Source organism: Muscardinus avellanarius (genome assembly GCF_963383645.1).
Source record: "Muscardinus avellanarius genome assembly, chromosome: 4".
In the NCBI taxonomy this organism is placed as follows: Eukaryota; Metazoa; Chordata; class Mammalia; order Rodentia; family Gliridae; genus Muscardinus; species Muscardinus avellanarius.
In genome coordinates, this window is record NC_137789.1 from 37,681,724 (window position 1) to 37,703,969 (window position 22,246).

Sequence of the window (22,246 nt, forward strand, 5' to 3'; positions counted from 1 at the left end):
GGGCGGGCGGCGCGTTGATCCGCCCTCCTGCGCGCCCCGCCGGACCGCCGGGCCGCGGACACACGCCCGGCCGGGAGGCGGCGGCCCCTGCGCACTCGCGTCCCTCCTTCTGGGGACTGGCAGGCGGCGGCGGCCGCGGGCTTCGGGGAGGGGAAGGGGCTCGGGGGGGCGGGCGAGGTCGGGAGGGGGCCGTCCCCGGGAGGAGGACCCGGAGGAAGCACCATGACGTCCATCCATTTCGTGGTCCACCCGCTGCCGGGCACCGAGGACCAGCTCAATGACAGGTAATGGGGCCGGCGGGGGAGGGGCGCCCTCCCTCTCCCCACGGGCCACGCCGGGGGCGCTGGTGTTTACGCCGGTCCCGCCGGCCGGCTGGGGGTCCTCGCTGCCCCCTGTAGGCCCCTTCCGGGGCAAACTTCTCCACCCGGGGGCTCGGGTCACGGGCGGAGCGCGGTGTGGACGGGGTCCGCGGTGTGGACGGGGTCCGCGGTGTGGACGGGGTCCGCGGTGTGGACGGGGTCCGCGGTGTGGACGGGCGAGCGCGCCCCAGACCCCCCCCCCCCCCGCGAGGAGCCGCGTTGAACTCCGCGGAGATGGGGGCGCTCGGGCTCCCGGGGGGCGGGCTGTAATTACCGCCCGGCCCAGGCCGGAGGAATCCATATTAGTCAAAGTTGAATTGAGACAGACAATGCGGATGGGGGATGGTGGAGGTAAAAAGAGAGGGAAGAAGGGAAGCCGGGCCGGGGGCCCTGGAGTAGGCTGAGCCGGGTCGGGCGAGCTCTGTCCGGTGGGGTGGTCAGGTTTGGACCTGCCAAGCCCGGGGATCCCGGGAAGGGGGGTGCGATTCCCGGCAGATCACGGGGTGGGGGAAGGAGGGAGGGAGAGAGGAAGCGCCATGATTATTGTTATTATTATTAAATTTGAGTCCCGACTGTGAGGTTTGCCAGCCCCGGGAGGGGATGAATGCAGGCGGGGGTGGGGAAGTGGATTGGATTCCCTTTGCTCTCCTTCCCCTGAAATGGTGCTGGCTGCTCCAGCTCCTGGCCCCTGTGGTGCGAGCTTTTTTGTTCCCTTTTTTATTCTAATGATAGTGTTTTCCTGAGTTGTAATTTGACAGCTGAAAACCGTGCGTAGAGTGTCAAAGGAAAACTTACGTTTGCTGTTTGCAATGCTGCTTTTCTTAACACACTGTAAATTTCTGGGTTGGGTTTGCTTATGGGCGTTGGAGGAATTTTGGTTAAATTTTTTTTTTTTTTTTTTTTTTGGTCTTTCGTTAAGACTGTTTTGATTTAGATTCCTTCTCTTTCCTCCACCGTTCCTTGTTAGTTTAGGGTATTGAATTGTAGGGCCGCATGCTTTCAGGGAACTGTAAGAGAGCAGAAAAAGTTCCTTTGCTGTTTCAAAACATATTCAGAGGTGGTTGAGGGAGGCCTCCATTAAAGCATGTCTTAGAATCTAGGACTCTGAGCTAATGATGGGCCAAATGTTTACAGGTCAGAAAGTGGGACATTTTAATCCTCCCTCTTCCTAATACTTCCCTGCTCTGTATATTTCTTTTGCGCATACCCGGCCATCTGGTCCCGAGTTGAGAAGTTAGGTATAATTTTTGCTAAGTGACCGGGTGACTCAAGTTGTGTGACGCCCTGTTTGCCATGCGCTTTGCCGGGAGAGGAAGAGGCCTAACTTGCTGCTAAGATAATGGCTCTTGTCTTAGTGTCTCTAACCGCTTCAGGTGGGGCCGGCTGCTTTTAAATCCGGATCTGGCGACGTAGTTTCTGGCGTTGAGTTCGGGATTTGTCTTATCTTTGTAGTAGCCATATTATTAAATACAGGTTTGTGAAAACTTTTGGAATACTCTTTGAAAATGTTAACCATTTGGGGTTGTCGTATAGGTTCTTTATGGAAATAACCCTTAAGTTACTTAGCATTTTGTTATGAGATCCTTTGAGATGATTTCATTAGAGGTCTTTTTTTTAATACAAGTGTAAGATTTTTTTGGGTAAGTTTTATACAGGTTAGTAGTAAGGGTAACTTTGGTGTCACAGAAGCATGCTAGTAGTGTTTGGTGATTGCCGCACAGCTTGTCTCCTAACTTAGAAAATTGCACCGGGGAGAAGTAGGGCATGTTTTCTATATTAGTCCTGACTATGTACTAAGAACCCTGACTAGTTTACTCAATTGGCTATGCATGCCAAAGCCTATTTTACAGTTAAGTTGGATACTTTGAATCATTTTTTAGTATTTTTGTTTCAGTTCTTTGAAAAATTTACAAGTTTTTTTTAAAGCTACCTTCCCCCCTATTCCTAGTATAAACAATAGATCAGCTTTGTTTTAAATTCTTTTAGGTTCAGTGTAGAATACTAAAAACATTTAGATCTTTGAGGGTTTTTTCATGAAATAGGAAAATGATCAGTGGATTTGAGTCATGACATATTGCATTAAAGTGGCATTTGGCTGAAATCTTAGGGACTATTAGTAGCTTCTAATATTCATGTCCTGTTGTAAAGGCAGCATTTGAGACAGGCAGGGTACTTTGTTTTGAAGTAGTTGATTTGTGGCTCAACCTGTTTTGTGTGTCCTTAAAAAGTAGAGATCTTTGCATAACTAGTTGCAAAGTAATAGAACCAACCTATTGGTTGAGACAGATCTGTTTCCAAAAGGTTTGGTTTTCTGGAACCTTTCAATTAATTGGAATAAGCAGTCCAGAATTTTTCATCTTCAGATAAAAACGACCACGTTTTAGTTAGGGAATTAGAAAAGTGTGTGCTACCATAACTTGTCATTTATTTATTTATTTATTTTGGTACTGGGGATTGAACCCAGAGGCATTCTGCCTCTGAGCTACACACTCCCAAGTCCTTTTTTATTTTGAAACAGGGTCTTGCGAGGTTGCCGAGTGTTAACTCCTGTCTCCCAAATACTGGGATTACAGGAGTGTGCCACTGTGCCTGGTCCATGCTTCACTTTAATAGGAGAAATGTGTCTGTGGGAGTCACAAATGAATAATGAATGACAGTTTTGGAGGAAACAGGGTATAAATAGGTATACTTATTCTATACACTAAAAACAGTAAGATTAGACAAGCAGTATGGTACTGCAAATAGATTGCTCAGTTAAAACTTTTAATGGCTCCATATGGTGACACATGTCTGTAATCCCAGTATTTGGGAGACTGAAACAGGATAATTGCAGGTTCAAGACCAGTCTCAGCAACTCAGTGAGGCTGTCAGCAACTTAGTGAAACCCTGTTTCAAAAAAATAAATAGGAAAGCCAGGTGTGGTGATGCACACTTGTAATCCCAGCAATTTGGAGGCTGAGACAGGAAGTTTGCTTTTCAAAATAAATACACTCTTACTGGGCTGGGGGTGTAGCTGGGAGGTAGTATGTCCCTGGGTTCCATCCCCAGTAGCCCCCCCTCCACACACACACTAAAAAATAAGGCAGGAGGGGAGTTTAGCTCAAAGGTAGAATGCCTCTGTGTTCCATCCCCAGTACCATAAGGAAAAAAAAAATAGAAAAATAGATCTGGGGGTGTAGCTCAGAGGTAGGATACCCCTGGATTCAATCCCCCTCCCAAAAAAGAACACTTTTTTGCACTTGCCTAGCATGCATAAGACCCTGAGTTGGAGTCCCAGCACCAGGAAAATGGGGCCTGAGTACACTAGTATTCTCTATATTTTCTTTTATAATGTTTTGGCTTTCTTTCCAGGGTATTTCTTGAGTCAGTGCTGTGTTTCAAGAACATGGTTCTGCATGTGGAAGTTGAGGGTAGAACTGGCAGTGCCCTCTTTCTGACACCTGGACAGTGTCTAAGTCATGTAGACCAGTCCTCTCCCTGTGAGTTGAAGAAATAGGTCCAGGGATTTATAGAATACATCCAGAGGTACAAGTTAGTTACTGACAGTCATCTGAAATCTACATGATGGGTTTTCTGACTTTAAAAAAAAAATTTAAGTCCTGAGCTCTTTCCACTATTCCACTTGCTCTGTATTCCAGAATATTTCTATTGGCTCTGGCATCCCAGCCTTAAAACAACTACCTGTCTTATTTCCTTTCCCTAACTCCATTCTCTAGGGCTCCAGATAGACTTCTGCCATTTATTTATTTATTTATTTATTTATTTATTTATTTATTTTTGTGGTACTGGGGCTGGAACCCAGGGGCTTTCTACCTCATGGGTACACCCCAGCCCTATTTTATCTTTTTCTTAACTTGGAAACAGGGTCTTGCTAAGTTACTGAGAACCTCACTAAGTTGCTGAGGCTGGCTGCAAACCTGATCTCTTGTCTCAGCCTTCCAAGTACTGGGATTACAAGCTTGTGGTCACCAGGCTTGCCTCTGACTTCTGCCTTTTGTCAGAGGGCTGACCCTTTTAACCTTTTCCTAGTACTAGATTAGGAGAGGCCTTAGGTGATGCAGGTATGTATGGCTTGTCCCAGAGTTATTTCTCAGGATTCAGGTTGGTTACAATACAAACTAGTTTTCTTTGTTTTTACATGGGATTTTGTGAGCTTTGCCTTTGGTGTTACAATGTGTTGTGCAGTCACATGTAGTCTTGGTGAAGATTGCCCTCTCAAAAGGGTTTTTTTTTTTTTTTTTTTTTTTTTTCTTACAGCCTTGTAGGTGCTGTAAGGGAATGAGGTGAACTAGTATAGATAGGATTGATCCCACTGGCATTCTATCTCTGAGCTATACCCTTAGCCCATTTTGTTTTTTATTTTGAAATAGGGTCTTATTAAGTGGCTAAGGGTCTTGCTAAGTTGCTGAGACTGGTCTCAAACCTGTGATCCTCCTCTCTCAGCCTCCAAGTACTGGAATTATAGATGTGTGCTTAGAATCTGGAGTTTGAAACTATGTGCTGATTGGGAAGTCATTTAACCTCTTAGGTCTTCCTTCCCTGCCCCTCCCCTCAACTCAGTCTCTAATGTAGACACAGTACCGCTTATAGATGATGGAGGAACAGTTGAGATAATGGAGGATGAGAAAACACAAATACCGTAATGTAAGTTCTGTGGAAAATATTATTTTTCTTAGGGAACTGGGGATTGAACTAAGGGTCATTTTTTCATCTGAGCTACACTACCAGCCATATATATATATATATATATATATAATTTTTTTTTTTTTTTTTTGGTGGTACTGGAGGTGGAACCCAGAGCCTTTCTACCTCTGGGCTATACTCCTAGACCTATTTTTTTACTTTATTTAGAAACAGGGTCTCACTAAGTTGTTGAGAGCCTCACTAAGTAGCTGAGGCTGGCTTAGAACCTGTGTGATCCTCCTGTCTCAGCTTCCCAAGCGTGGAGATTACAAGCATGCGCCACCACACCCGGCTCCCAGCCCTATTTTTATTCTTTATTTTGAAATAGGGTCTCATTAGCCAGGCGTCGTGGCCCACTTTTGTAATCCCAGCATTCCAGAGGCGGAGACTGGAGGATCTTGGTTTGCAGACAGCCTCAGCTACTAAGTGAGGTCCTCTGTAACTTAGTGAGACTCTGTTTCAAAATAAAGAATAAAAACTGGGCGTGGTGGCGCAGGCTTGTAATCCCAGCATTTGGGAAGCTGAGACCAGAGGATCATGGTTCAAGGATAGCCTCAGCTACTTAGTAAGGTCCTTTGCAACTCAGTGAGACCTGGTTTCAAAATAAAGAAAAAAAAATAGGGCTGGGGGTGTAGCTTGGAGGTAGAATGCCCCTGGGTTCCATCCCCAGTACTCCCCCCCCCCAAAAAAAAAAAAAGAAGAATAAAGCTTGGCGTGGTGGCACATGCTTATAATCTCAGCAATTCGGGAGGCTGAGACAGGAGGATCACTTTCGCGGACAGCCTCAGCTACTTAGTGAGGCACTCTAACTTAGTGAGACCCTGTTTCAAAATAAAGAATAAAAAATAGGGCAGGGGGTGTAGCTCTGAGGTTGAATGCCCCTGGGTTCCATCCCTACACCTGCAAAAACAACAACAAAAAACAAACAAGGGTGTATTCATTTCGAGTCACGCCCTCATGCCATTTTGGCATGGGGCTGTATTTTTATTTTCTGTATTTCTATCTTTTAATAAACTTCTTTAAATCTTCAGCAACTGTCCAAGCTATGCATATTTTTTCTTAGCTTAGGACAAGAACCCACGGTAATTTTCTGTTTTTGGTCGTTTTGGGCATTTGAGTCACCCCCTCATGCCATTTTGGCATGGGGCTGTATTTCTATTTTCTGTATTTCTATCTTTTAATAAACTTCTTTAAATCTTCAAAAAAAAAAAAAAACCCAAACAAAATAGAAGAGTAAAAAAATAGGGCTGAGGGTGTAGCTCAGAGGTCAAATGCTCCTGGGTTGCCTCACTAAATAGCTGAGGGGGCCAAGAACCTGTAATCCTCCTGTCTCAGCTTCTCAAATATTGGGATTACAAGTATGTGCCACCACACCCGGCTTTCTGTGGAAAATATTATAAAGACATGGTTACTTTTAACTGCTTTTATGTGTTGCCTGGTTTCCAAATAGAAAAACAGGAACTCAAAGAACTTGTCCTAGAATATTCTTAGTAAAGAATTGAGTAAAGAATGAGTTGAGTAAAGAATTTAGCCTCTTAGTCCTAAATTTGTGATTTTCAGCTGATGGCAGTTTTACCCTTTGGGGGATGTTTGGCAGTGTCTGGGGACTGTGCACACACGTGTGCATATGTGTTGTGTGTGTGTGTGTGTGTATGTGGATTGAACCCAGAGGCCTGAGCATGCTGAGCACATCTCTACCACTGAGCTACGTCCCAAACTTGGAGACATTTTTTGGTTGTCACATTTGGGTTATTGTTACTGGCTTCTAGTGGATAGAGGCCAGACATGTGGTGTCAAACATCCTGTAATGCAGACAGCCTCCTCAACAGAATTATCTGTTTTTCTTTTTTTTTTTCTTTTTTGCCATACTGGGGATGAAACTCAGGAGCATTCTACCTTTGAGCTAAACCTCCAGCCCTTTTTTTTTATTCTTTATTTTGAAACAGGGTCTCACTGAGTTGCAAAGGGCCTCACTAAGTCTTAGCTGAGGCTGTCTGTGAACCGCGATCCTCCTGTCTCAGCCTCCCAAATGGTAGGATCACAAGCATTTATCACCACACCTGGCTGAATTACCTATTTTAAATGGTCATTTATGGTACAGTAGAGAAACCGTGGCCTAGATTATCTTTAGTACCTACAGATGTAAAAATAAATGGAGACGATTTTTATGAAGACAGATTCATGCAATATTAATTTCTTAATTAGGGCAGGGGGTGTAGCTCTGAGGTCGAATGCCCCTGGGTTCCATCCCCATACCTGCAAAAACAACAACAAAACTATATATATGGTTAGGACAAGTTAAATAAAAATTTAAGTCAGTTCTTCAATACCTAGTAACATTTCAGGTCCTTGAGCCCCATGTCCTTACTGCCATGTTGGACATTACAGGGAGAGACAGAGCCACCATCACTGGAGGCTCCCCTGGAGAGCTGGCGTTAGAGAGAGACTGCAGTTGTTCCCTTGGAGCTTGATATTGAGTGCTTATTCTTTTTGTTAGGAACAAGTTTAAAGACTCTGGCATATCCTTGCCCTCTCAGTTGGAGTCAGAAGATATGCTAGGTATTGGAGCTGAGCAAAGGTTTGTTAGCATAATGGGAAGCTGCTTGCAATTTCAGGAGGGCTGTACCAAAACAAAACCCCTCCAAACCAAAATGAAACACAGAAAACACAAAACCCCACCAAAACAGCATCCAAGTGTTAGGCTGTGTGGGGTAGAGTCACACCATCAGTGGGCAGTCTTATATTACTTAATTATTGAGATTGTTGTCTAAAAACAATACTAGAAATATTGTACTGGAAGAGCTCAGTCACACTTAGTAAAGTGATTAAAGTAAGTTGCTTAGCCGGGCGTGGTGGCACACGCTTGTAATGCCAGCATTTGGGAGGCTGAGACCTGGAGGATCGCGGTTTGCAGACAGCCTCAGCTACTTAGTGAGGCCCTCTGCAACTCAGTGAGACCCAGTTTCAAAATAAAAAATAGGGCAGGGGGTGTAGCTTGGAGGTCAAATGCCCCTGGGTTCCATCCCCAGCCCCGCAAAAAAAAAAAAAAGTAAGTTGCTTAAGGAAAGATTAAATCTTATAAAATACCCCAACAAAAAATTGAAAATAAGAAATGAGGGCAGATCAGTTTTATAAATCAAGAAGTCAGTGACTGACTCAGACCAAGGAGTAAAGAGATACTGAGGAAGGAAATTACATGGTGCACAGAAGACTGTCAAATTGCACTCTGTGGGCCTTTTTATTTCCTTCCCTGTTGAACTAGAGATTGAACCCAGGGGATTGAACTGAGGATTAAACCCAGGAACATTTTACTTCTGAGCTACAACCTTATTTATTTATTTACTTTTTATGGCACTAGGGATTGAACCCAGGGGCATTCTACCTTTAAGCTACACTCCCAGCTCTACTTTATTATTTGGAAATAGGATCACCATAGGTTGATGAGAGTCTCACTTCTTACTGAGACTCCTCGAACCTGCCAATCCTCCTGTCTCAGCCTCCCAAATACTGGGACTACAAGTATGCACCACATGCCTGGCTGATTTTTGTTTTGGAATAGAGTCTAGGGAGATTGCTGAGAGTCTTCCTACGCTGCTGAGGCTGTCCTTGAACCTGTGATCCTCCTGTCTCACCTCTTAAGTACTGGGATTACTGGCTTGTACCACCACACCTAGCCACCCCTCAGCACTTTTTATTTTTATTTATTTTTGTGCTACTGGAGATGGAACCCAGGGGCATTCTGCCTCCAAGCTATACCCTCAGCCCTATTTTTATTCTTTATACAGGGTCTTACTGAATTGGGGAGGGCCTCACTAAGTAATAGTTGAGGCTGGCCGCGAATTGAATTGGAATCCACTTGTCTCAGCCTCCCAAATGCTGGGATTACAAGGGTGTGGCCAGCTAGCACTTTTTAATTTTAATTTTGAAGTGGATCTCTCTAGTTGCCCAAGCTGTCTTCAAATTTGTGGTTTTCCTGCCTAAGCCTCTGGAGTAGCGGGGATTACAGACCTGTGCTACCACCCCTTGCTCCTGAGTAGTTCTTAATGGGTATATTGAAGGAAGCTGGGTTTTTTTGTTTTTTGTTTTTTTTTCCTTCCTACTAGGGATGGAAATCGGGGGCATTCTACCTCTGAGCTACAAGCCCAGCCCTATTTTTTATTCTTTATTTTGAAACAGCCTGGCTGCGAACTGCTGTCCTCCTGTCTCAGTCTCCCAGATGCTGAGATGACAAGTGTGTACCACAACACCTGGCTCCTTTTCCCCCATTTTATCATCCTTTTTTTGAGGGGGGGGTGTGGTACTAGGGATTGAACCCAGAGACATTCTGCCTCCCCAGCTTCCCCCTTTTTTGTGTTACTGGGGATGGAACCCAGGGGCATTTAACCTCGGAGCTATACCCCCTGCCCTATTTTTTATTCTATATTTTGAAACAGGGTCTCACTAAGTTGTCAAGGGCCTTACTAAGTAGATGAGGCTGTCTCCGAACTGCGATCCTCCTGTCTCAGCCTCCCGAATGCTGGGATTACAAATGTGCGCCACCACTCCTGGCTCCCCAGCCCTTTTTAATTTTTGTTTGTTTGTTTTTGTTTTTGTTTTGAAACAGGGTCTTGGTAGGTTGCTGAGAGTCTCATTAAGTTGCTGAGGCTGTTCTGGAATCTTTGATCCTATCTCAGCCTCCCATATATTAGTATTACAGGCATGTACCACCATGCCTGGCATCCCCAAGCCTGTTTTATTTTTCACAAAGCAAAATGAAATAGGGTCTTGCTAAGTCTCTGAGGATCTTGCCAAGTTGCTGAGGCTGGCCTTGAATTTAAGATTCTCTTGTCTCAGACTTCCAAGTAGCTGGGACTACTGGTGTGCTCCTGCCATACCTAGATTTTGTTTGCATGTATGTATGCATGTTTGTATGTATGTATGTGGTATGGGGATTGGACTCAGGTGTTCTGCCTCCAAGCTGTACTTCCAGTTCTTTTTATTATTTTGAAACAGGGTCTCATTAAATTTTTTATTTTATTTTATTTTATTTTATTTTATTTATTTTTTTTTTTTGGTGGTACAGGGGTTCTTGGAAACCCTCCTACCTCTGGGCTACACTCCCAGACCTATTTTTATATTTTTATTTGGAAATTAAGCCAGCGAGGCCGGCTTTGAACCTGTGCGATTCTCCTGTCTCCGCCTCTCAAGCGTGGGGATTACAAGTGTGCACCACCTTGTCCGACCTCACTAAGTTTTTGATGGTCTCATTAATTTGCTGAGGCTGTCCTTCCTATCTTATCCTCCCAAGTAATGGGTTTATAGGTTTGCAATGCACCACTACACCTGGTTTTGTTTTATTTATTTTGCTGTACTGGGGATTAAGCCCAGGGGCATCCTACCTCTGACCTACACGCCCAGCCCAATTTAATTCTTTATTTTGAAACAGGATCTCACTAACTTGTGGAAGGCCTCACTAAGTAGCTGAGGCTGGCAGTGAATCTGTGGTCCTGTCTCAGCCTTCCAAATACTGGGATTACAAGTGTGTGCCATCACATCCGGCTTTTTTTTGATATAGTTGATTCTGTATAATTTTATGTATTTGAAAAATTTATGACTTTGATTTGCTAAAGTATTTTTCATAGAAAATTTACATATGAAAATTGCTCTAAAATTACATATTATTATATGTAAAGAGTTTTTTTCTTGTGTGGTACTGGGGATTAAACTTATTAAACTTGGAGGCATTCTACTTTTTTTTTTTTTGCGGTACTGGGGGTGGAACCCAGGGGCTTTCTACCTCTGAGCTATATACTCCAAAATAAAAGCTCTATTTTATTTTTATTTGGAAACAGGGTCTCACTAGGTTGCTGAGAGTCTCACTACTTGCTGAGGCAGTCCTCAAACCTCCGCTCCTCCTGTCTCAGCTTCCCAAGTCCTGGGATTACATACCTTCACCACCAGGTGTGGCTAAGAGATTATATTTTAGAGTTTCATTAGAGCTGGGTATGGTGGCACACACTTGTAATCCCAGCATTTGGGAGGCTGAGACAGGAGTTTAGCAGTTTGTGGACAGCCTCAGCTACTTAGTGAGGCCCTTTGCAACTCAGTGAGACCCTGTTTCAAAATAAAGAATAAAAAATAGGGCTGGGCATGTGGCTTGGAGGTAGAATGCCCCTGGGTTCTACTCCTAGTACAGCAAAAAAAAAAAAAAAAAAAAAAAAGGCTGGAGGTGTAGTTTGGAGGTAGACTTCTTCTGGGTTGTACCCCCAGTTTAAACACCCCCCCCCCCCACACACACACATACAGAGGCTAGAGGTGCAGCTTGGGGGTAGAATGCCCCAGAGTTCAATATCTAGTGCCAATTAAAATGGGCGGGCTTGGAGGTTGAATGGTCCTGGGTTCAGTCCTCAGTACCATACACCCAACATTGCCTGTGCTCCAGCATGAACATGCTGTTTCAGGATTCAGGCAACAAGATGCCCCAAGTCCTCACCTGAACTCAAACACCATTCTGCCTCATAGACAAGCCGTAACTCCAGAGACTCTCCTAATTCAGGGGGATGGTGGAAATGAATTTGGTTGCTTTCTGTGAAGGTTGATGTGTTTTGTCAGCCTTAAGAAAAAGATGAGTTTGAGATTAGGAAGTTAATTCGATGGAAGGGTTAAGAAAGTAGAGACAATATCGTAGGGTTATTTTACTATCTTAATGATGAGAACAGGGTTTCATATGTAGAGTTTTTGGAGGAGGGATTTTTTTCTTTTTTTTTTTTTTTTTGCAGGTCTGGGGGTGGAACCCGGAGGCATTTGCCTATTTAAATATTTTATTCTTTGTTTTGAAACGGGGTCTCACTGAGTTGTAGAGGGCTTCACTAAGTAGCTGAGGCTGTCCGTGAACCTCTGGTCTCAGCCTCCTGAATGCTGGGATTACAAGTGTGCGCCACCACGCCGGGCTTTGGAGGAGGGATTTTGGATTTGTTCAGTTGTTTATTCTATTACTTGTTGCAGTGGCTTTGTTTCTTATCCAGAAATAGTTTGGACTTGTTTAGTTATTAATCTGTATCATCATGAACTGCATTTAGAAACCCTACTATAAGTCTTTAAACGAAGCACCAATGAAGTGATTTTCCTTAATTGTGGGTGGGCAAATCTGGTTTAGACATTTAAACTTATCCTTCCCACCCCTTGTACTGGGGGTGGGACCCCGGGCCTTGCACATACTTAAGTACATGCTCTACCACTGAACTGTATCCCTAACTATTAATTCAGTTATTATGCTTAAATCTCCAGTGGTATTTAAATTTAAACCTTCATCTTTAAGAAATCCATTGATTATTTTCTATAAGTGATTGTGTTCTTATCGGGCATTCTGATTGGTATGTGTGCATTAGAGAACAGTAGAGGGAGGAAAGAATACTTTGTTGTGGACAATGTGACATTTTGTTTCTTTAGTAGTTGTTCTTTGATTATAGGGTGTATGTGTAGGCCCTGGGTGGCACACACTTGTAATTCCAGTACTTGGGAGGCTGACACAGGAGGATCGTACAGGTTGCAGGTTCGAAGCCAGCCTCAGCTACTTAGTGAGGCTCTCAGCAATTTAGTGAGACCCTGTTTCCAAATAAAATACAAAATAGGTCTGGGAGTGTAGCCCCGAGGTAGAAATCCTCTGGGTTCCGTTCCCAGCACCACCACCAAAAAAAAAAGTATAAGGTGTGTGTGTGTGTGTGTGTGTGTGTGTGTGTCCGTGCGTGCATGTGTGTGCGTGCTCACGTGTGCAGGGGATTGAACCTAGGGGTATTCTACCTCCGTGCTACATCCCCAGCTTTATTTTTTATTTGGAAACATTCTCACTAAGTTAACACAAGCCTGCTGAAGCTGGCTTTGAAACTGCAATTCTCCTGTCTCAGCCTCTCTAGTACAGGGACCATCACAACCCGCTAGGAATACTTTTTCTTGCTAGCGGGAGGATCAATCCAGATTGCTGTCGCATCTCATAATTTCCTCTTTAGGTTGTAGGACCAGGAGTGAGTGTCTTCTGTAAGGTCAGAGGTGACATGTGGGCTGGTTTTTGTTGTTAGCAGCGGCTCATCTTTGACTTCTGAGAGCTGCTGAAGGGTACATGCAACACTTGCACCCAGAGATGGAGTCAGGGCATGGTTAGCAGCCACTCCACACATCCATGGAGAATGTTTCTGGCTTCATAAAACTTTTGCATGGCAGGAACTACAGGACAGTTAGTACTATTTTTCTTCTCTATCGCATCTCTGCTTCTCTCAAGACTCTTTGGAAATGTAAAAAGCGTCTTCAGTTCCATGGTGCATCAGTCTTCCTTTAGGAAATTCTAGGACATTATTGAGAGGTGATAGCCCTTGTGGGGGGCATGATATGTTTATTTTTTATTTTTAGTTTTTGGTGTGGTGATGGAAACTAGGGACTTGAAATTGCTATTAAACACTGAGCTATAACCCTGGCTCCTAATAGTTTTTTGAAATGGAAAGTTTTTCTGACAAAATTTATTTTTATTTTTAATTTTTGCCGGTCTGGGGATGAAACGATGGGGGTATTCAACCTCTTAGCTACACCCCTTGCCCTAGTTTTTATTCTTTAATTTGAAACAGGGCCTAAGTGGTTCTCCGTGAACCGCGATCCTCCTGTCTCAGCCTCCTGAATCCTGGGATTACAAGTGTGTGCCACCATGCCCGGCTCCTGACAAATATTTTGTAAGCATAACATAACCTAAGCAGATTGTAGAAAATTATTTACTCTGGTTGCTTTTTCCAGTTAAGAAGTTCTCTGATAGGGGCTGGGATGTAGCTTAGTGGCAAAGTGCCTGCTTTGCAGGTGTGGCACTTTGGATTTGAACTCCAGTTCCAAAAAGACAAAAAAATAAAAAATAAAATAAAAAGAATCCCTTAAAAAATAAGCTAAGAACAAACAAAAAAAGTTCTCTGATAGACGGCAGGAACTACAGCTTCTTAGTTGTTTTGAGAATATCGTATTTTCTTGTTCCTTGATTGTGTGTTCTCCTGTGCATAATAAAGCCAGAATGAAAGGAAGATGTTTGCAATAGTTTTGTTTACTTTTTTTTTTTTAATTTGGTGTTACTAGGGTTTGAACCCAGAGGCATTCTGCCATCCAGATACATCCCCAGACCTTTTTAAGTTTTTGTTTTGAAGTAAGGTTTGGCTAGGTTGCCGAAGCTGTCCTCTAACCTGCAATCTTCTTGTTTCGGCTTCCCAAGTACTGGGAATTAGAGGCATGCACCATCACACCTGGCTCTTTTTGTTTTTATCATGAAACTTACAAAATTCAGGTTATGTTGCATAGCTAGTAGCCCCTCAGAATTATGAGACACTGAAAGGATAGTCTTTTTAAAGACATTGTGCTCAGAAGGCTGTGGTCTAGTTGGTTATTAGTCTGGTCCACAGGCTATAGCAAATTATGAAAGAGTGGTGAAAGAGGTCCAGTTAGCCTGTGTAAATATTTGCCATCCTATTGCTTGCACAGAGTTTGAGAACACTGGTAGATTAGTTTTTCTTGATCAGCAAATACTTGTGTGTTTTTCGTGTGCAAGCATGGTTCCCAGCCAGGGATGGCTGTTACACTTTCTAGCCTTCCTGGAATTTTGGGGTTGGGAAGTGTTTGGAACTTTATCTGGCTCCCTGAGAAAGTCTGAGGAGTAGGTTATAGATTATTGGGCTCAGGAAGTGGCTTCAGATGGTTGTGCTACATGTGTTTTTCTAACTTTATTTTGAAACAATTATAGACTCATAAGTTGTGAAAATTATAGAGGTCTCTCTCATGCATTTAACACCCAGCTTCCCCTAATGATAACATTTTGATTATGTCAGATATTTTCGCCATCCCTTTCAAAGTAGTAGATATAGAAAGGACTATCTTCTCCATATTCATTAATTTTTACTTTTTCTTCATAAGCATTTTTTTGGTGGGGGGGGGGGACTGAAGGTTGAACTGAGAGGCAGTCTATCTTCAAGCTTCTGACAACCCCAGCCCTATTTTTACTTTTTATGTTGAAAACGAGTTGTTTCTGAGGCTGGTCTCGAATCTGAGATCCTTCTGTCTTAGCCTCCCAAGTATTTGGATTACAGGCATGTACTACCATGCCTGGCTCTCACATGCTTTCTGAATTATTTTTCCCAAGATAACAGATTAGAAAAAATTTAAGGAGGACTTAGTGTTTCTAGATGGCAATTTTATTTATTTTTTTGTGGTACTGGAAATTGAACTCCAGAGGCTTCCTACCTTCGAGGTACACCCCCAGCCCTATTTTTTCTTTATTTTGAACAAGGGTTCACTAAGTAGTTGAGGCTGGCTACAAACCTGGAGTCCTCTTGTCTTGGCCTCCCAAGTACTGGGATTACAAGTTTGTGCTATCGTGCCTGGTTTAGATGGCATTTTTAAATCGATTATATTATATAGTGATTAAGCTTTCAATTGGTCTGTGATATGCTGGGTAAAATACAAATTAGAGTAAGCAAGATTGGGGGTTGTTTTTGTATCTGAAACTAAGTGACCACATGACCTTGAAGTGTCCACATATCCTTGAATAAATGATAAAGCTCATTAGTAAAAGAGTTTGGTTAGATCATTCAGTTTTTTCCCCTCTCTCACTTCTCTTTCTGTGCTGTTGGGATTGTGCTACGGAAAAATGCATTTTCGTAGAATGACTCAGAGAAAGAACTTGAGTTTCTGCCGGCCGTGGTGGCGCATGCTTGTAACCTCACCATTTGGGAGGCTGAGACCAGAGGATTCCTGGTTCGCCGGACAGCCGCAGCTACTTAGGCCCTCCGCAACTCAGTGAGACCCGGTTTCAAAATAAAGAATAAAAAATGGGCAGGGGTTGTAGCTCAGAGGTCAAATGCCTCTGGGTTCCATCCCCAGACCTGCAAAAAAACAAAAAACAAAACTGAGTTTCTGGTTGTTATAATATCTTTAACTTAATTCTATTTATAAATTAAAGAACAGGGGAAGTGGGAGATTTTACCTTTATTCATTTCAATATTTTGTCAACGAAATTGTATACATTTGGATGCAAGATGAGTAGCTCTGCTCTCCTGGAGCTTTCAGATAGACTTGTAAATAAAGAGTTAAGTGCTGCTAAGTGATGGGGAGGAAGGGCAGGGCTTTGAAGACAGAGTTGCAGGGTGTGGGGACTGGTTCATCCTCTTCAGTTCTTTTGAGCTCAGTAAATTTGAGTTTATAGACATTTAAAGGAGCTTTCAGCAGTGAGGCGCCTTTATCACAAGTGCCTGTATTTGATATTAGAGTTTTAATGATAGTTCAGAATTCTTGCACTGTGAGAGCAGATCACCTATAGACTGATTTTTCATTTGCTTGAAAATGATACTTTATAAGATTAGAGAACTTCATCTGAATGCTTTGCTTTAATGTTGGGAGGCGGGGAGAGGGTCCTTGAGCTTCTGCAGTCCGTGCTCCTTTGTCTTTGCTGGTGCCCAGTGAGGATTGATCTTTTAAAAAAGCTGCAGGTAGCACAGAGATACTGAAAGTAAGACCATGAGTCGAAGCTGGTGGCACCTGCCTATAATTCCACATACTTTGGAGGCTGAGGCAGGAGGCTTAAAAGGTTAAGACCAAGCTAGGCAATTTTTTAAGACCCCGTCTCACAATAAAAATAAGAAGGCCTAGGGGTGTAGCTTAGTGATAGAGTGCTTGACTTGCATGTATAATGCATGGGTTCAATACCCTCCTCCCAATTAAAAAAAAAAGAAGAAGAAAAAAGAGACTGAAGACTGAGTCCTCTGACTCACATTGCAGATTGTCTTTGCTTGAAATGTTTAATCTCAGTGGGGCATGGTGGTGCATGCTGGTAATCCTAGTACATAGGAAGCCGGGACAGGAGGATCTCAGATAGCTTTCAGTAATCTAGTGAGACCCTCTTTTCAGATAAGAAATAAAATTGAGCGCCGGGCGTGGTGGCACACGCTTGTAATCCCTTTGCTTGGGAGGTGGAGACAGGAGAACCCTCTGGTTCGAAGCCAGCCTCTGTGGCTTGAGAGACCCAGTTTCCAAAAAAAAATATAAAATAGGTCTGGGAGTGTAGCCCGGAGGTAGAAGGGTTTCCAGGAACCCCGGTAGCACCAAATAAATAAAGAAAGAAAGAAAGAAAGAAAGAAAGAAAGAAAGAAAGAAGAAAAGAAAAAAGAAAGAAATAAAATTGGGCTGGAAGTATAGATTGGAGGCAAAATGCCCCTGGGTTCAATCCTCAATACCAAAAAAAAAAAAAGGTTTAAGTTTCTTTCTTTCTTTCTCTCTTTCTTTCTTTCTTTTTTTTTTTTGTGGTACTGGGGATGGAACCCAGGGGCATTCTACCTCTGAGCTATACCCCCAGCCCTATTTTTTTTTTTAATTCTTTATTCTGAAACAGGGTCTCACTGAGTTGTAAAGGGCATCACTAAGTAGCTGAGGCTGTCTGTGAACGGTGGGTGATCCTCCTGTCTCAGCCTCCTGAATGCTGGGATTACAAGCCTGTGCCACCACACCTGGCTAGAATGTGTTTTTCTTTTTTCTTTTCTTTTTTTTTTTTTTTTTAATACAGCTAAGGGGCTTGAGGGCTAGAGTGCTTAGATTAGTTAAATGGCAGACTACACCTTACTTTAAGGACTTTATTGCCTTTTCTTTTGAAAGGCAGAGGAAGTTACTTGTTACACAAGTGTTTTTTCTGATACATATACATATTAACATATGTATAAACTGGGTGTAGTAATACACACTTGTAATCCCAGCATTGGGAGGCGGAGACAGGAGGATCCAGGTTCACAGACAGCCTCAGCTACTTAGTGGGGCCCTTTGCAACTCAAAGAGAACCTGTTTCAAATTAAAGAATAAAAAAGAAGGCTGGGATGCCGGGCGTGGTGGCGCACTCTAATCCTGCACTTGGGAGGCAGAGACAGGAGGATTGCGCAGGTTCGAAGCCAGCCTCGCTGGCTTAAGAGACCCTGTTTCCAAATAAAAAAATATAAAAAATAGGTGTCTGGGAGTGTAGCCTGGAGGTAGAAGGGTTTCCAGGAACCCCCAGTACCACCAAAAAAAAAGAAAAAGAAAAAAAGTCTGGGAAAGTCACTTGGAAGTAGGATGCCCTGGTTCCATCTAGTACGACACACAAAATGTGTGTGTAGTTATATATTAATATTTACAATACGTTGTGTTGTGTATATATGTGTGTCTGTGTATATACTGGAAGCCATTTAAATAGTATCTTGTCATGAAGTATTCAACAAGATTTGGGAGCATCTAGTTTGGGTGTCTGGTGGTAGAGCTTGAAGTATGGGAAGGACCACTACAGGCAGTGTGGTCTGTATAGTGAAGGGGGCATTGAGGCTTCTTCATCAGAGGCACCAGCCTAGTCTTGTGGGGGAGAGTCTTTTTTTGTGTGTGTGCGGGTCTGGGGATGGAACATAGCCGCATTTGACCTCCGAGCTATACCCTCACCCTATTTTTTATTTATTTATTTATTTATTTTTTATTTATTTTTTTTTGGTGGTACTGGGGTTCCTGGAAGCCCTTCTACCTCTGGGCTACACTCCCAGACCTATTTTTATATTTTTATTTAGAAACAGGGTCTCCTAAACCAGCGCGTGGCTGGCTTCGAATCTGCACGATCCTCCTGTCTCCGCCTCCCAAGCGCGGGGATTACAAGCGTGCGCCACCACGCCCGGCTATTTTTTTATTTTGAAAGAGGGTCTCACTAAGTTGTGGAGGGCCTCACTAAGTAGCTGAGGCTGTCTGTGAACCACAATTCTCTGGTCTCAGCCTCCCGAATGCTGGGATTACAAGTGTGCGCCACCAGCCGGGTAGGATGGGTCTTTTTTTGTGTGTGTGGTCCTAGAGATTGAACCCAGGGGGATTCTACCTCTGAGTTATACCCTTAGCCCAATTTTATTCTTTATTTTGAAACAGGGTCTCACTAAATTGCAGCAGGCCTCACAGCTTGCTGAGGTAGGCTGTGAACCATGATCTTTCTGTCTCAGCCTCCCAGTACTAGGATTACCAGCGTCCACCACCACACCTGGCTATTGGGGCAGATCAATGAAAAATTGTGAAAAGTGAGGATGGGCCAGTGACTAGGTAGTAGGCTGGGGCACTGGCGAGAAAGATGTGGGCTGCAGGCAGAGCATTAAGAATCGGAAGAGCTTTCTAGGCAGAAGGAACAGCATGTGTGAATACCGTAAGGCAAGAGAGTACGGTGGATTTGAGGAACTGTAACAGAAGCCCAGAATGCCTACAGCGATGAGCATAGAGCTTCAAATCAGTTGAATAGTTTTCTTGAAGAAAAGGATAACCTGTTACTCTTCAGCAGACCCTAGTATAGTCCTGGTAAGTTTGGTGTGCCAGGTTATACATGTCTGTGATTGGTTAATCCAGGTGGTGAGGTATAGAGTAATTTAACCAGTTTAGGCCAGTTGCTTGATTTCATGGTACAAAGAGCAGCCTTCATTTCTGTTCACCCACATGTAGTGTTCATTATTCAGTGGTAGTGAGGATGCACAAGCTTGGAAGGATGGTTCAGTTCGCAGGCCTTGTTGCAGTTGGAAGAGTGCACGTCCTCAGGACAGTGTTATCACTGAGATGAATAAAAGACAGTGAGCTTCTCTAAGAGACGTCTACAGCACTAACCATGTTAAAGAGAAGAGTTTCTGGGGAGTCTGAGCCCGGAGGGTCAGCGTCTTAGGGAGGATTTCAGCAGCTGGATGAGACCATGTTTCACAATAAGAAACAAGACAGGTTGGGGTGGGTACAGCTTAGAGGTAGAATGCCTCTGGGTTTGGTTCTCAGTATCACACATCAGAACATTTAATAAAAGTGCTAACGGGGCGTGGTGGCGCACGCTTGTAATCCCCGCGCTTGGGAGGCGGAGACTGGAGGATCGCGCTGGTTCGGAGTCAGCCTCACTGGCTTAAGAGACTCTGTTTCCACATAAAAATGTTAAAAAATAGGTCTGGGGGTGTAGCCCGTGGGAGTGTATCCCAGAGGTAGAAGGGCTTCCAGGAACCCCAGTACCACCAAAAAAAAAAAAAGTGCTAAAAATGATAGTAAACTTGCCTCAGGGTTGTGGGTGATTACTTTTGATATCTTTTAATATGTTTTAATATTTCACATACTCTTAGGTGAATATTATTTTAATAGAAAAATAAATATAGGAATGTGTTTTTAGAGTGATTTGCCAAAAATAGGAACATGAAAAGCATTGAATAAGAAATATTTAGTAGTCAGATGTGATGGTCACACCTGTAATCCCAGTATTTGGGCCGCTGAGCTGGAGGATTGCATGTCTGAGGACAGCCTTGGTAAGTAGTGAGATTCTTGTCAACTTAGACCCTGTTTCAGAATAAAAATAAAATAGGCTTGGGGTGTAGATTGGAGGTAGGTTGCTCCTGGGGTCAATTCCCCGTAATCAATCAATCAATCAATCAGTCAATCTCTCTCTCTTTCTCTCTCTCTCTCTCTCTCTCTCTCTCTCTCTCTCTCTCTCTCACACACACACACACACACACAACACACACACACACACACACACACTCAATTTCAGCTAAGGTTTTTCTTGGGCAGAAGTTGTAGCTCAATGATAAGAGTGCTTGCTTAGCATGCTTCAGGCCCTGTGTTTTTTATCTTCAGCACCAAAATTTAAAAAAAAAAGTTTTTTTCTTACAAGAAATCAGAAATAAAGTAATTTTTTGGTAACTGGGGATTGAAACTATGGCAGTTCTACCTCTGAGCTTCATCCATAGTCCTATTTTATTTTAGTTTATTATTTTTGGTACTGGGTGTGGAACCCAGGGGCTTTTCTACTTCTGGGCTATCCTCCCAGACCTATTTTATATTTTATTTGGAAACAGGGTCTCACTAAGTTGCTGAGAGCCTCACTAAGTAGCTGAGGCTGGCTTTGAACCTGCGCGATCCTCCTGTTTCAGCCTCCCAAGTGCTGGGATTACAAGCATGCACCACCACACCCGGCTCGTTTTAAATTTTGAAACAGGAACTTGTGAAGTCCTGTGCACACTGTCTTCTGTCCTATGCCCCTCCTACATTAGCCTCCCAAGTACTAGGCCACAGTGTACCACCGTGTCCTGCTAAGAGAGAATTCTTTATTTTATTGCGAGTCTGGGGATGGAACCCAGGGGCATTTGAACTCCAAGCTACACCCTCAGCCCTGTTTTTTATTTTTATTTAGAAACAGGGTCTCACTAAGTAGCTGAGGCTGTCTGGGAACTGCCGTCCTCCTGTCTCTGCCTCCCAAATGCTGGGATTACAAGCGTATGCCACCATGCCTGGCTCCCTGTCATTATTTCATTGCTTTGCTTATGTGGCTTTTTTTATATTATTTGTGACCAGATTTACTTATTTAGTTAAGTATTTATGTATTTATTAACTTATTTATGTGGTACTGGGGTTCGAACCCTGTGGCATTCTACCTCCGAGCCACACCCCCAACCCTATTTTTTTATTCTTTATTTTGAAACAGGGTCTCACTGAGTTGCAGAGGGCCTCCTTAAGTAGCTGAGGCTGTCAATGAACTGTGATCCTTGGGTCTCAACCTCCCAAATGCTGGGATTACAAGCATGTGCCACCACGCCTGGCTTATTTATGGCCAGTTTTAAAAGAGGTGTTAGAGTGGGCCTTGTGGCACATACTTGTTATCCTAATACTTAGGAGGCTAAGACAGGAGGATCACAAGTTCAGGGGCAGCCTAAGGAATTTGTGAGGCCCTCTTCAACTTGGTGAGACCCTGTTTCAAAATAAAGAATAAAATGGGTCTGGGAGTATACCTTGGAGGTAGGGTGCCCTCTTAGCTTCCATCCTCAATACCACACACACACAAAAAGAAGTATTAGTCATATGTGCCATTTTCTTGGTATTTTGTAATTTTTAATAGAATATGTGATGCTGTTGTAAAAACTTTGATGCAAATGTACAAAGAAGGACCCTATACTTATTTTGCACACAGTACCTTTCATTGTTATGTGTGTTCTTTTCTTTTTTTTGCAGGTTTGGAGATGGAACCCAGGGGCATTTGACCATGGAGCTACACCCCCTGCCCTATTTTTTATTTTTTAATTTGGAACAGGGTCTCACTAAGTTGCAGAGGGCCTCACTAAGTAGCTGAGGCTGTCCGCGAACCTCCGCTCTCAGCCTCCCGAATGCTGGGATTACAAGCGTGTACCACCAGGCCCAGCTGTTACTTGTGTTTT

The 22,246-nt window shown here is 43.4% G+C and overlaps 1 protein-coding gene across 2 annotated transcripts in view; it reads left to right on the forward strand.

Annotated features, from left to right (window-relative positions):
* Positions 1-222: 222 nt before the first annotated feature.
* UBR5 (ubiquitin protein ligase E3 component n-recognin 5) overlaps positions 223-22,246 on the forward strand; it is a gene marked incomplete at both ends in the record, with an annotated part of 130,388 nt that continues 108,364 nt past the window's right edge. For both annotated transcript variants that reach the window (XM_080693631.1, XM_080693632.1), the window contains one exon: positions 223-284. In XM_080693631.1, the coding sequence (XP_080549757.1) occupies positions 223-284 (62 nt within the window). The remainder of the gene's footprint in view (positions 285-22,246) is intronic.